Source organism: Theropithecus gelada, chromosome 5 (assembly GCF_003255815.1).
Source record: "Theropithecus gelada isolate Dixy chromosome 5, Tgel_1.0, whole genome shotgun sequence".
NCBI lineage: Eukaryota > Metazoa > Chordata > Mammalia > Primates > Cercopithecidae > Theropithecus > Theropithecus gelada.
Window position 1 is genome coordinate 54,650,186 of NC_037672.1, and position 15,563 is coordinate 54,665,748.

General features: G+C 35.7%; 1 protein-coding gene across 4 annotated transcripts in view; it reads left to right on the forward strand.

Annotated features, from left to right (window-relative positions):
- The window catches only part of KLHL8 (kelch like family member 8), a 59,503-nt gene that overhangs the window by 22,385 nt on the left and 21,555 nt on the right, over window positions 1-15,563 (forward strand). For 2 of the 4 annotated variants that reach the window (XM_025386682.1, XM_025386683.1), the window contains exons 2-4: window positions 1,880-2,245; window positions 11,454-12,002; window positions 13,842-14,028. In XM_025386682.1, the coding sequence (XP_025242467.1) occupies window positions 2,030-2,245; window positions 11,454-12,002; window positions 13,842-14,028 (952 nt within the window). In that variant the 5' untranslated portion in view covers window positions 1,880-2,029. The remainder of the gene's footprint in view (window positions 1-1,879; window positions 2,246-11,453; window positions 12,003-13,841; window positions 14,029-15,563) is intronic. The other 2 variants (XM_025386684.1, XM_025386685.1) reach the window with 2 other exon arrangements.

The following is a 15,563-nucleotide window of genomic DNA, read 5'->3' on the forward strand; positions in this document are numbered from 1 at the left end:
GCCGTGCATCAGGAGTTTGGGCACAGTGTAGTTGGGTCCTTTGCTTAGGATCTCATAAGACTGCAATAAAGCTATTGGCCAGGCTGTATTATGAAGAGGCTCAATTATGGAGAAATCTGCTTCCACACTTATTCAGGTCATTGGCAGAATTCATTTCCTTGGAGCTATATGACTGAGGGCCTGGCTTTTTACTGACTGTCAGGTGAAAGCCTCTCTCAGGTCTTAGGGATTGCCTGTAATTGCCTGCTACATGGCTATCTCCATGGTGGTTTGTTTTTCAAGGCCTGCAGGAGAACTTCTTACTCCAGTCTGCTCACACAGTATTCTATAATGTAACGTAATCAAGAGAGTGACATCTCATCACTTTCCCACATTCCGTCAATTAGAAGCAAGTCACAGGTTCTTCCTGCATGCAAGGGGTTTATATGAAGCCATGACTCATTAAGGATCACTGTCATGTATGTCTGCCGCAGAAACCATAAGAAGGCATTAATAACTATAATCTCTAACCTTACATTGACCATTTTGATTTCTGTCAAAAGCTGGAAATGATGAGATTAACAATAAAGAACCTAATATAGCTAAAGTTCTGGTTAGAATATTTAGAGTTTTCTGAAACTACATAATAAGCAGAGCTTTCTACTCTGATAATGCCAATATTTTAAACAAGCACTTGTAAATTCATTATTGTATTTGATGTATTTCTCAGGATAGTGCCATGAGGGAGATAGGTATCCCTGTTTATAGATGAAGAAACTGAGGATTAGTAAAGCCTCAGTTTTACAAATTACACAGCCTCAAAAAAAATTACACAGCCAGTGAGTGATGGAATAGGTGTCTATTTGTTAGTAACTTGAAATCCTCTGTTCTTGTCAGCAAAGTAGAATTGTAACATAGAATTATTGATGGTGTGACTGTTCATCAAATATACTTTGATGAGGAGGAAAGTTTGATTTTGTATGTAAATACTAATAAGTTCTATGTGAAAATGCAAATAAAATGAGATCTTTGTAAGAGTGCAGCATTTCCTATGTTTGGCAGTACAATATTTCTAATTCTGAAAATGTTTCCTTAAGTGGTATCTCTATTTTACAGAAGAGATCGAGGTCTAAGCAAGTTGTCATTTGCTCAAGCTCATATGTTTGATATGTGGTAGAACCATAATCTGACTTCAGAATCTAGGATGAACCTAATTCAATCAAAATATCCTTCTGTTTTGGCCTTGCATTACTAAATTGTATAGCTGGAAGGCAGCTATACTAGTGTTTTACTGTATATCTCTATTCCAGTAATTTCATCTCTACTTGTTATCTGTTAAGTGGGGTTGTTTATCTACACTTGGATGAGAAAGTCTTTAGTGAACTTTACCTATCATCTGTAGGATCATGTTGTTCTGCTAAAAAAAAAAAAAAAAATCCAAGTGACGCCTCAAAACTTAACATTTTCAGTTCATGGCCGTGTGTGGTGGTTAAAGCATGTAATCTCAGCACTTGGAGAGGCCTAGGTGGGCAGATTGCATGAGCCCAGGAGTTTGAGACCAGCCTGGGCAACATGGAGAAACTCCGTCTCTGAAATAAAAATTTAAAAATAGAAAAATGTTAGTTCATAGCCTTTCTCTCTGAAGATAGCATATTACACATCTCAAAAGTCATGTGCTTAAGTCAGTTGTTCTTGTTGGATTTTAAAGGAGTTCCTTTATTGATATAAAATAATTAGCAGAAGTGAATTATGTGTTATTTAGCATAAAAACGAAGTTTTTTGTTATTTTATAAATAATGATTGATATAGTTATTTTGCATGTATAGTACTAACAAATTATAGTTAACAATAATTTTTTTCTTTTGGTTTGTCTCTGTGTGTTTTATTATTGATTTTTCAGTCACAGCAAACTGTATAATGGCAGTTGAGTGGGTTTTGAAAAACATCTGAATTGTAGTGTCTACATCTACCTCTGCCTTCTCCCTACCCTTTGAAAAAGAATAAATGGCATGCTTGAGAAGAGAGCTATATTGAAAGAGGAATATTGCAAATGGCTTCAGATTCTGTGAATACTAAACAAGCTAGGAATCACATTACAAAGGGGAAAAGGCAACAACAGCACCAGCAAATAAAAAACAGATCCTCAATTAGTGATGGTGATGGAGAAGATTCCTTTATTTTTGAAGCAAATGAAGCTTGGAAAGATTTTCATGGTTCTCTTCTTCGATTTTATGAAAATGGAGAACTCTGCGATGTCACACTCAAGGTGAGATTGCCTTTTTTCTACTTTTCTCAGGCCGCTTCAGTGTAATATGAGAAATGGGGTTTCTGTAACCACACAAGGCAAATTTTGTTGCTATACATATGTGATACAGTTGGAATGCTTTTAGTCTCAATCTTTTTTTTTAGTGTAGGAGAAAGGACATAGAGGGCAAATGAAGAGAAGTTAGAATAAGATAAAATTATTGTACTAATTTAATGGTTGATATTCATTATTTCTTAGTTAATTTAACTTCTGAGAGTTCTGAAACCCTAGAACAACAAATATTATTAGTGAAATTAATAAATTGCTGTTGACCAGATAAGCTTTTCACTTGTGAATTTAAATAACTTGGTGTATTTGCTTACTCTGAATACAGAAGTAAATTAGAAGTCAGCAATTTTGGATTGTTTACTCAGCTAGTGATTTACTGTATATCTCTATTCCAGTAATTCAATCTCTACTTAACTGTTTTCATCTGTTAAGTGGGATTGTTTATCTACACCTGATAGTGAAATATAGTCTACTTCGCCTTGGATGAAAAAGTCCTCAGTGAACTTTGCTTATAATCTATAGGATCATGTTGTTCTCCTAAAAGCAACCAGTTTTAATAAAATTGGAAAAGTGATAAAGCAGTATGGAAAAGCCTGTGTTCTGATTGTTTCTCATTGCACATTTAAAGTACTTTCTTCTTATCTCTCAGTGAAATATTAAAACTTTTTGGTGAACTCTTGGGCTTAAGCAGTCCTCCTGCCACAAGCGTCTGAGCAGCTGGGACTAGATGCATGCACCACCATGCCTGACTAATTAAAAAAAAATTTTTTTTTAGAGATGGGTCTTGCTATGTTGCCCAGGCTGGTCTCAAACTCGGTCTCAAATGATCCTACTGCCTTGGGCCTCCCAAAAAGCTGAGATTATAACTGTAAGCCACTATGCTAATGGTAGATAATTATTTCTCATAGTTCTGAAGGTTGGGAGGTCTAAAATCAAGGTACCAGCAAGTTTGGTGTCTGGTGAGGGCTGCTCTCTCTGCTTCCAAGATAGTGCCTTATTGCTGCATCCTCCAGAGGGGATGAACACTATGTCCTCACATGGAAGGCAGAAGGACAAAATGGGCCTAAGCTAGTTCCCTCCAGTCCTCTTTTAAGGCACTAATCCATTCATGAGCACAGAGCCCTTATGATTTCATCATTTCCCAGAGGTTCCCCCACTTAATATTAGCACAGTGGGGATTAAGTTTCAACACATGGTTTTGGAAGACATTTAGAAGATAGCACAGACATAATTTGATAGAAGAGAAAAATAATAATGGAGAAAGTGATCCTATATTTAACACGTAAGCATTCTATATTATGAAATTTTAAGATTCTGTGTTTAAGGAAGATTACCTTTTACTTCATTCAGCTAGTAAATCAGTATTTTAATCTTTTTCATGTTTCTCAGAAAGGTGGTATAATCATGTGGCACATAAGGACATTTTGGTCAACGATGGACCCCATATACAGTGGTGGTCCCATAAGATTATAATGGAGCTGAAAAATTCCTATCACTTAGTAATGTTGTAGCTATCATAGTATCCTAGCACAGTGCATTACTTACGTGCTTGTGGTGATGCTGGTGTAAACAAACTTACTGCATTGCCAGTTGTATAAAAGGTATAATACATGGTTATGTATAGTACCTAATACCTGTTCATGCTAATAAATGATTGTGTTACAGGTTTATGTATTTATTGTACTTTTTATTATTGTTGTAGAGTGTACTCCTGCTACTTCTAAAGAAAAGAACATTACTTAAAAAAGGAAAAAAATTGCAGAAAGTTGATTCTTAACAAAAAACAAGAAAAGAAAAAATGTTAACTGTAAAAACAGCCTTAGGCAGGTCCTTCAGAAGGTATTCAAGAGGAAAGCATTGTTACTATAGGCGATGACAGCTTCATGTGGCATCTCCTTTGTAGTAGGACAAGATCTGGAGGTGGAAGACAGTGATATGGATGATCCTGACTTGGTATAGATGCAGGCTAATGTCTGAGTTTGTGTCTTAGTTTTTAACAGAAAAGCTTAAAACGTATAAGAAAAAAAATTTAAATAGAAAACTTTTGGAATAAGCATAGAAAAACATTTTTGTAGAGCTATGCAATGTGTATGTTTTAGGCTAAGTGTTATTACAAGAGTCAAAAAGTTTAAAAAAAAAAAGTTTATGGTAAGCTACGGTTAATCATGAAAGAAAGAAAAATATTTTTAAAAATGTAGTGTAGCATAAGTGTACAGTGTTTGTAAAGTCTGCAGTAGTGTACAATAAAGTCCTAGGCTTTCCCGTTCACTCACCACTCAATAATTCACCCAGAACAACTTCAGGCCCTGCAGCTCCATTCATAGCAAATACCTTATACAGGTATACTTTAAAAAAATATATTTTATACCGTATTTTTACTGTACCTTTCCTATGTTTATATGTTTAGATATGCAGATAGTTACCATTATGCTACAGTTGCCTACAGTGTACAGTACAGTAACAGGCCATGCAGGTTTGTAGTCTGGGAGCAACAGGCTATACCATATAGCCCAGGTATGTAATAGGCTATACCATCTAGATTTGTGTAAGTACATTCTGTGACATTTGCACAATGATAAAATCACCTGACACATTTCTCAGAACGTATCCCCATCCTTCAGTGACACATGACTGTATTAGAACTGCTTACTACAGCCTACGTGTGTAGTATAAGCTACATACCTAGGCTATATGGTATAGCCTGTTGTTGCTGGGATATAAGCCTCCGTAGCCTGTTACCATACTGAAAACTGTAGGGATTTGTAGCACAATGGTATTTGTTTATCTAAACATATCTAAACAGAAAAGGTACAGTAAAAAGTGGGCAAAGGACATGAACAGACACTTCTCAAAAGAAGACCCACAAGTGGCCAAAAAATATATGAAAAAATACTCATCATCACCAGTCATTAGAGGAATGCAAACCAGAACCACAAAGAGATACCATCTCACATCAGTCAGAATGACTTTTGTTAAAAAGTCAAAAAATAACAGATGCTGGCAAGGCTGTGGAGGGAAGGGAACACTTATACACTGTTGGTGGGAATGTAAATTAATTCAGCCACTGTGGAGAGCAGTTTGGATTCTTCTCAAAGAACTGGGAGTTGAACTACCATTCAACCCAGCAATCCTTCTGGTGGGTATATACCCAGAGGAAAATAAATCATTCTATCAAAAAGACACATATGTGTGTACGTTCATTGCAGTGCGATTCGCAAATAGCAAAGATACAGAATCAGCCCAGGTGCCCATCAGTGGTGGATTGGATAAGGAAAATGTGTTATATTTGCACTATGGAATACTATACCATAAAAAAGAATGAAATCACGTTATTTGCAGCAACATACATGCATCTGGAAACCATTATCCTAAGTGAACTAATAAAGAAGCAGAAAACCAAATACCACTTGTTCTCACTTGTAAGTGGGAATAAACACTGAGTAAACGTGGTCATGAAAATGGGAAAAATAGTGGAGAATACAAGATGGGGGAGGTAGGGAAGGTGGTGGGGGTGTGAATTGAAATAAACTGTTTATTTCATGTTGTGTATTATGCTCACTACCTGGGTTATAGATTCATTTATACAGCAAATCTCAGCATGATGCAATATATCTATGCAACAGACCTGCATATGCACCCCTAATTCTAAAGTAAAAGTTGAAAAAAATATATATTTATAAATTATAATTTATATAAATAATTATATAAATAATTATAAATAATTATATAAATTATAATTTATAAATATATATTTACATTAAAATAAAAATATAAATTTAAAATAAAAATAAAACTGTAAGAATGAAGGAATAGTAAAATTTTTTTACTTTGTAAGGGGAAAGGACAGATTATAGGCTTATTTTATTATTTTGAGACAAGGTCTTGTCTTGTCACCCAGGCTGGAGTAGAGTGATGCAATCGTGTCACAGCAAGTGTCAAGATTATTCTTACTCATGAAGTTATGCAACTGTATATCTACTATAATAGTATTTACGGTAATCAAAAAGTCATAATGTAAATGTCAAAACAACATTGAAATGGTAATGAATAATATGCATGTAGAGTAAAATATTAGATATTAAAGAAATGCTTTCATGAGTTGCTAATGATGAATGTTAAAGTATATTAGAGTAGAAGGGCATTTTTCAACTACTGATATGGAAAATTTTCCTGCTTATATAATGGTTAATAATACTAAGATAAAATTTAACTTTTTCTAATTTTTTTTTTTTTTTGAGATGGAGTCTCGCTCTGTTACCCAGGCTGGAGTGCAGTGGCACAATCTCAGCTCACTGCAACCTCTGCCTCCCAGGTTCAAGCAATTCTCCTGCCTCAGCCTCCCAAGTAGCTGGAACTACAGGCACGTGCCACCATGCCCGGCTAATTTTTTTTGCATTTTTAGTATAGATGGGGTTTCACCATGTTAGCCAGGATGATCTCCATCTTCTAACCTCCTAATCTGCCCTCCTTGGCCTTCCAAAGTGCTGAGATTACAGGTGTGAGCCGCCGCACCTGGCCTTTTTTTTGCTAAATTTTTTAAGTGAAGTGGAAATAGTTTACAAAATAAATGTTAACCATGGTGAACTCTTTTTTTTTTTTTTTTTTTAAATAGCAACAAAAGCACAGATTTATTGAAATGAAAGTACACTCCACAGAGTGGAAGTGGGCTCGATCAAGTGGCGCTCAAGAGCCATGATGAAGACCTAACTAGTGGAGTTAGGAATGCTTTATATGTTGATAGTCAAGTGCTTTACTAATCCAAAAGCCCTTTTTTCATTGTATTTCCGTTCATATTGGCTAATCTCTGGAAAATTACTCATTGTTTTTATTAATGGTTGGTATTTCAAGCTTTTTAAACAGAAGTCTACGGAATTATTTAATGAATGTTGATATTCTACATATTTTAATACTGAAGTGTGACATGATTTTTCCCTGAGTATTGTTAAGTATAGCCTAAAGCTCCCGCCTTACGTATTTTAAGCTTGGCCTAAAAGTTTCTCTGTACACAGTAAACTGTAACCTAACTGGATGTGTAAGCAGACTGCAGCCTACTCTTGTGCTAATCACTGAGTTTCAGCCAATCATAGACAACCAGTTGTCCAACCTGTGTTCAAGTAAGGCAGACCCTGAGCTGTAACTGACCCATCTATTTCTGTACCTCACTTCCGTTTTCTTTGTGCCACCTTCCTTTATCTGTCTGGAAATTTTCAACTACGCAGCAGCACCAGAGTCTCTTTGAACCTATTCTGGTTCCAGGACTGCCTAATTCTTGAATCCATCTTTGCTCAGTTAAACTCTGTTAAATTTGTCTAAGGTTTTTCTTTTGTGATAGTATCTTGAATTAGTCACATGTTCACTGATCTAACAAAGAAAGAATATAAATTAGAAAATTAACTAGTATCGTGTACATATAGTATTTATGTAATTCTAAATTATATGTTAGTGTCTAATATTATGTAACTTGTGTGTTTTTCTTTTTTTTTTTTTTTTTTTTTGAGACAGAGTCTCGCTCTGCCACCCAGGCTGGAGTGCAGTGGCCAGATCTCAGCTCACTGCAAGCTCTGCCTCCCGGGTTCACGCCATTCTCCTGCCTCAGCCTCCCGAGTAGTTGGGATTACAGGCGCCCGCCACCGCGCCCGGCTAGTTTTTTTGTATTTTTTAGTAGAGACGGGGTTTCACCGTGTTAGCCAGGATGGTCTCGATCTCCTGACCTCGTGATCCGCCCGCCTCGGCCTCCCAAAGTGCTGGGATTACAGGCTTGAGCCACCGCGCCCGGCCCAACTTGTGTGTTTTTCATCCAATTTTAAACATCAGGTCTTTAGACTTAGATTCCTTTCGTTTTCAAATTTCTAATGAAATGATTTTGGTAATTGGTAATTATTTTTATGTACCAGAGAAAGAAAATGTACAAATAAACTTTCAGGAATGTAATGAACTATCTAACATCAAAGGAGAATCAGTCATTAAAAAGCCAAATTTTTGGCTGTTCCTATTTATACATGTGGCTCAAAGATCTTTATAAAGTAATGATTGATATTTATTCAAAAAGGGTACATGGGGTGTATGTGTTAAATAGCCACATTTTCGTTTATTTGAATCAAGATTCAAATAGAATTGTAAAGGGACAGAATCCTATTAAAAACAACATGAAAATGACTTGCTGGCCATTGATTTGTACAACTTGAATGGCAAGTGTTAAAATAATGGTTATCTAGAAGTTGTAGAACCATATTTTATGATACTATTATGTAGGAGAGTGTTGGCAAGTTATTTAATGGAGCAGGTTTAAGTCATGTGAGACTTACAGATATTTGCATAGAAACTGAATCCTGGTGGTGGCATGTGGAAATAATTTTTTAAAGGATATACTTAGGCTATTTAAAAATTACTTAGTATCAGATTTCAGATCCCATTTTAGAGCTGACGTGAATTTGAAAACATGCCAAGCTGGCCGGGCGCGGTGGCTCAAGCCTGTAATCCCAGCACTTTGGGAGGCCGAGACGGGAGGATCACGAGGTCAGGAGATCGAGACCATCCTGGCTAACATGATGAAACCCCGTCTCTACTAAAAAATACAAAAAAATAGCCGAGCGAGGTGGCAGGCGCCTATAGTCCCAGCTACTCGGGAGGCTGAGGCGGGAGAATGGCGTAAACCCGGGAGGTGGAGCTTGCAGTGAGCTGAGATTCGGCCACTGCACTGCAGCCTGGGCGACAGAGCGAGACTCCGTCTCAAAAAAAAAAAAAAAAAAAGAAAACATGCCAAGCTTTATGTTATAGTCTACATTACAACGTTAGTCTCAATGGAATCTAAATCCTGCCTTGTGAGTTCTGTGAAAAAATTTAATATAGCATAACAGACAGAAATGATTGTCTTGTACTTGCTGAAATAAGTGATACTGGTTCTTCCACATTAGTGAAAAAACACTGAGGAAGGGGCTTTTATAAGCAAAACCATTTATACATTTGAACACTCCAGAAGTTGTCATTTAAAAATTATTTCTCAGTGAGGTACAACTGTAAGTTTATTATATAATTAAAACACTACATGAAAACAGGAAAATTGTTTAAATAGTACTATAACTGTTACTTGTATTTGATTAATGTAAACTCCTGGGAAAATGGGATAAATACTATATTAAAAAGATATCTGCCCACTCAGTACCAAAAACTTCCAGATGTAAATAAAAATTTAAGTGTAAAACATAAAACCATAAAAGTAGTATAAAAAATATGTGAAGCAAATATAGAATATTAGAATGATTCCCATTTCTAGCAGGGTACCTAAAACAATAAATAAAAAGACTTCATTTAATTATATCAAAATCCATAGGGAGAGAATAAAATTTGAAAGCAAACTAAAAGAGAAGTTTGAAATATATATGACAAATACCTAATACTCTGATTATATGAGGAGTAGTTATAAAAAATTTGTAGTTCATAGAGGAAATACACATAGCTCAAAATTTATAAATGATTCAATCTTAAGAGCAAAAAAAAAAAGATAAACAATGAGATCTTTTTATTCATCAAATTGGCAACTATGGCCGGGCATGGTGGCTCACACCTGTAATCTTAGCACTTTTGGAGGCCGAGGCAGGAGGTTTGCATGAGCTCAGGAGTTTGAGATCAGCCTGGGCAGCATAGACTTCGTCTGTACCAAAAAAAAAAAGTGTGTTTTAACACTCAAGATATGGTGCAAATACTGTAAGAAGCTCAGAAATGGACAGTTTGACAGTATGTATTCACATATTCACATTGTATCCTTTGAAGCAGCATTTCTACTTTTAAGAATTTATCTGTTGGAATAATAGAGAATGTGAATAAAGATTTAGTTACAAAGAAGTTCACTACTGTGCTGTTTGTAATAGCACACTGTTGGAAGCTATCTGATTTTTCAATAATTAAGGTGATGAGATTGCAGTGTTTTTTTTTTTTTTAACTGCTCTTATGTGAGCTATATCATTTCAAGATAATGTAAATAGAAAATAAAAAAACCTCAGTTGAGCTCATAGTAAATTATTTATAATTTATAATACTAAATAAGTATTTAGTAAAATACTTATTCTGTGCTTCAGTTTTCTGATTGATAAATTGTGGATAATACTAGTACTTACTCACAGGGGCGTTGGGACAGTTGAGTTAGTATATGAAAAGAACTTAGAAGGGTAGGCTCTGTGCCTCATGCCTATAATCCTAGCACTTTGGGAGGCCAAAGTGGGTGAATCACTTGAGCCCAGGAGTTTGAGACCAGCCTGGGCAGCATGGCAAAACCCTGTCCCTACTGAAAAATACAAAAATTAGCTGGGTGTGGTGGCGCGTGCCTGTAATCCCATATGCTTGGGAGGCTGAGTTGGGCAATTGCTCAAGCCCAGCAGGTTGACACTGCAATGAGCCATGATCATACCACTGCACTCCAGCCTGGGGAGCAGGGTGAGACCCTATCTCCAAAAAAAAAAAAACCACTTACAATAGTGGTTGGCATGTAATGAGTGCTAACTGATGTTTGCTGTTATTATTTATTCACAAAATGTCCTTGAAATATAACATAGAAAATCATGGTTTGTTGTATGTATGTTATAGATACATATATAAAAGAGGCCGAGTATGGTGGCTCACACTGGTAATCCCAGCATTTTGGGAGGCTGAGGCAGCTGGATCATTTGAGACCAGGAGTTCGAGACCAACCTGGCCAACATGGTGAAACCCTGTCTCTACTAAAAAAACAAAAGCCACAAAAATTAGCCAGGTGTCGTGGTGCACGCCTGTAATCCCAGCTACTTGGTAGGCTGAGGCAGGAGAATCGCTTAAACCCAGGAGGCAGAGGTTGCAGTGAGCTGAGATCACGCCACTGCTCTCCAGCCTGGGCAACAGAGCAAGGTCTTGTCTTAAAATAAATAAATAAATAAATAAATAAATAAAAAGAGTGTGTGTGTGTGTATTTGTATGTATATATATGAGATATGTGGTTAATTTGGAAGATGAAAATTGCTTGACTTTAAGAAACTGGCCTACATTGAAAGTAAGTGACCAAAGGTTCGCCTTATAAAAAGATACTCTAAATTTGTCTGGAAATTTTGTTCCTGTTACAAACACATGTTAAATGCTGACCCGAAGCTGATTTTGATATTAAACTGAATCTTTCTTGGTTTCTTTTGAACAGGTTGGCTCAAAGTTAATCTCTTGTCACAAGCTGGTATTGGCTTGTGTTATTCCCTACTTCAGAGCCATGTTTCTTTCTGAAATGGCCGAAGCCAAGCAAACGCTGATTGAGATTAGAGATTTTGATGGTGATGCAATAGAAGACTTGGTAAAGTTTGTCTATTCTTCACGGCTCACTTTGACTGTTGACAATGTCCAGCCTCTCTTATATGCAGCCTGTATTCTGCAGGTTGAACTGGTGGCTAGAGCTTGTTGTGAATACATGAAGTTACATTTTCATCCCTCCAATTGCCTGGCAGTAAGAGCCTTTGCAGAAAGTCACAATCGAATAGACTTAATGGACATGGCGGATCAGTATGCCTGTGAGCATTTTACTGAAGTAGTGGAGTGTGAAGACTTTGTAAGTGTATCACCCCAGCACCTCCATAAGCTTTTGTCCTCCAGTGATCTAAATATTGAAAATGAAAAGCAGGTCTATAATGCTGCCATCAAGTGGCTACTTGCCAATCCTCAGCATCATTCCAAATGGTTGGATGAAACACTTGCACAGGTAGGGGCTGAAATAAGATTTCACACAGAAATGAAATGATACAGAAGCAAATCAACATGCTTCATTTATTATGAAAAGTGTAGATTATTTGAAGGAATATAGAAATTATTGATGTAATAAATGATAAAAATGACTTTTAGCTCTAATTTTCCTGTTAACTTGCTGTGCTGTTTCAGGATGAATCTAAATTTGTCACATTTGAATTACCAGTATCATTCTCTGCTTTTTAACCTGAATATTTAAAATATTCCTTTGGGATACTAATGATGAATATTTTATTTATGCCAGTAGAAAATGGTTTGAGGAAACAGCTCTAAATTAATATAATTTATAATGATTGTTTTGTAATGAAGTTTCTAAATTAATGAATTATTTTGCTATTAAAAGTATAGTTATTCCTAATGTGTGAAGATTTATTATGTAAACAACCATAGGACATCACTTTCTATTTTCTTCTTTCACCATAGTTTGACTTTTTAAACCTCAGAAATGTGTCTCATTGTTACTGTTATTTTTCACTGTCAGTAGCAGTTACCAGGATAAGAAGATGGTAGGCCCTCGCGATCTTTTTTTCTTTTGTCTTCCTCCCCTCTCCTTTCTCTCCCTTCCCGCCTTCCCTTCCTCCCTTTTTTCCTTTCTTCATTTATTCCTGAGAAGTAAAATGATGTTTTACTACTTAAGAATGTTCCTATTTACTTATTTTTTCTAAATTAAATGCTTTGTTAAAACTAGTGCTTATTAAAAGCACTCAATGATAATCTTGTGATTTTTAATAACATAAAGTTTCTTAATAGCATTATCAGAAGGTTAAACAAATAGTAGGAAGAATGAAAGTGCTTATAATTACCAGTGTTGTCATTTTAGATATTTATAGGCAGATGAAGTAAACCTATTCAAAGTGTGATGATAAGACATATTTTTTCAAGTACATATCACAATATTTATGCATTCATATGAGTATCAAAATTCAGAACACGTTTGGATCTTCTCTCAGAATTATTTTGAAAGTAAGTTTGTCAGCAAAGCAAATGGAAAGTTTCATTATCATGCAGCTATATCTTATTTGTGTATATGTGTTTTTCTTTAAGATGGTAAGGCAGACTTCATTCAAGTGGGGGGCCATAACAGTAGATATAGGGACTGCTGCAACAAAGTCTTGCAGCTGGGGAGAGAGACCGGACTCAACCCCTTATGTGTGTGTGCTTTTAACTCAAAATAGCATTACCTGGTTTCATCATCCCCTTTAATCCACTGGAAAATCAGTGCATCTTTAATAGAGGAATGGTGAATGCCTCTGTTGAAAAAGGGGATGCATCCCTGAGTTAGTATATTCCCTTCCAAGATCATTGATTTGAAGAAAACAACGCTTGTTACAGATATTAATTTTTACATTTTTAAGTTAGAAATCACATTTCCCTATGTTTAATCTTAGCTTAAAAAGACAAAAGAACAAAGCCCAGCACTTTTGTTTTGATTGAGCCATTATCAACAGAAGGGCCTTGTGATTATGTCAGTACTGTTTTTGGAAGTAAGCAATTTGAAGATAATTCAATTATAAAGCCTATTTAAACCTATATTTAAAGTGGGTGGATGTAATTTAACGTGTAGTCTGATTTCATTCGAGCAGACCAATACTGGAAATTGCTTTAGAATTTGGCACGTTGAATTTCATGAACATGTTAGATTTCATGAAGTAACAAATTTTAAAAAGAGAACATGCTGCAGTAGAAGTGGAGAATTACCCATCTTATTTTCACCTTTATTTGATACAATTTTTAGACTTTATATTTTCCCAAGAAAATATAAAATGTATTATATTGCAACTATTCATGATCTTAGGTTCGTCTGCCATTGTTGCCGGTTGATTTTCTTATGGGTGTTGTGGCAAAAGAACAGATTGTCAAGCAAAATCTAAAATGTAGAGATTTACTGGATGAAGCAAGAAATTACCATCTTCACTTGAGTAGCAGAGCAGTACCTGACTTTGAATACTCCATTCGGACTACCCCAAGGAAGCATACTGCTGGTAACCAAATTATTTTGTCAACTCTCCTGGAAGGATCTTTGTTGTATTTGAGGGTTGTTCTTGTGTGCCCAAACTTAGTTGTAATAAAATTAGTCTCTGATTGCCTTAAAGTAATAATTGGCAAACATGGTTCTATATATGTATTTATCATTTTTTCTGTACATTATTTAGTTTTACTAATAAGCCAGTTTTTTAAAAAGCCATAATCAGTCCTATATACTCTGCAGAGCCTACTGAAATATCTCTTCTTTTGAGATCTTCCCCGATTCTGAACTTGGTTTACTATGTTGCATTTTCATTTATTCATTTGACATGTCTTGAGTTCTTCAAAGACAGCCGAGTATCTTATTTAGGTTTCTATCCCTGGGGCCAAGCGTGGAGCTTGAAATACGTTGTGTGTCTAAATATTTGTTTTTTCATTTTACCAAATAAAAAGGGCACTAAACATAGCTAACATTTGTATAATGGGTTATATTAAACTCTTAGAATCTAAAGCCCTTATGTTTTAGGAGGCATGCAGTTTCACCTTTATTTGATACAATTTTTAGGCTTTATATTTTCCCAAGAAAATATTTCATGTTCACTTCTTTTTCTTGAGACATTATGCTATAAGAAGTATCACTTTTTAATAAAATATTTATAAAGTGTAACATATTTGAGACATGAGGGAATACATGAGATTCAGAAATTTAGGGAAGAGGTGCTCTGAATAGAGACTTCCTCTATCTAAATATGCAGTTATCAAATAATGAGGTCTTTGAAATAGCCTGAAAACAACAACATGATTATGTCCTACTCATGATTATGAGTAGAATGAAATTTTATCTAGGTAATACAAAGAAACGCTGAAAGTCATACACCTACCTATGAAGAAGTAGTTCTTCTAGATAATTAGTTTGACATGAAACTAATTATCCTCATTTTCTATAGGTTGATGTAAAGAATTAATTTTTTTTTTTTTTTGAGACAGAGTCTCACTCTGTCGCCCAGGTTGGAGTGCAGTGGCACGATCTCGCCTGGCTCACTGCAAGCTCCACCTCCCAGGTTCATGCCATTCTCCTGCTTCAGCCTCCCGAGTAGCTGGGACTACAGGCGCCTGCTACCATGCCCGGCTAATTTTTTTTTGTATTTTTAGTAGAGACAGGGTTTCAACGTGTTAGCCAGGATAGTCTCACTCTCCTAACCCTCGTGATCCACCCACCTTGGCCTCCCAAAGTGCTGGGATTACAGGCATAAGCCACTGCGCCCAGCCCAATAATTCATTTTTTTTAGTTATATAGCTTTTTTGTTGTGAATTTAGAAAGTCAAGGTATTTGATGAAATTCTTTAAATTCAGAGTGGAATTCAAATAACATCTTAGCAGCCTAGGTTATATGCCAAAATATACTAGACAGTCATATAAACGATCTCTTACATGACTGAAGGAACTTTATGTAGTAAGTTTTAGTGAAGGATTTGATCTTCATTTTGAAATAGGTGGTTTTATTCCATTTTAAGGATGAGGAGACTAAGATTTAAGTTAAAAGTATGCTGAA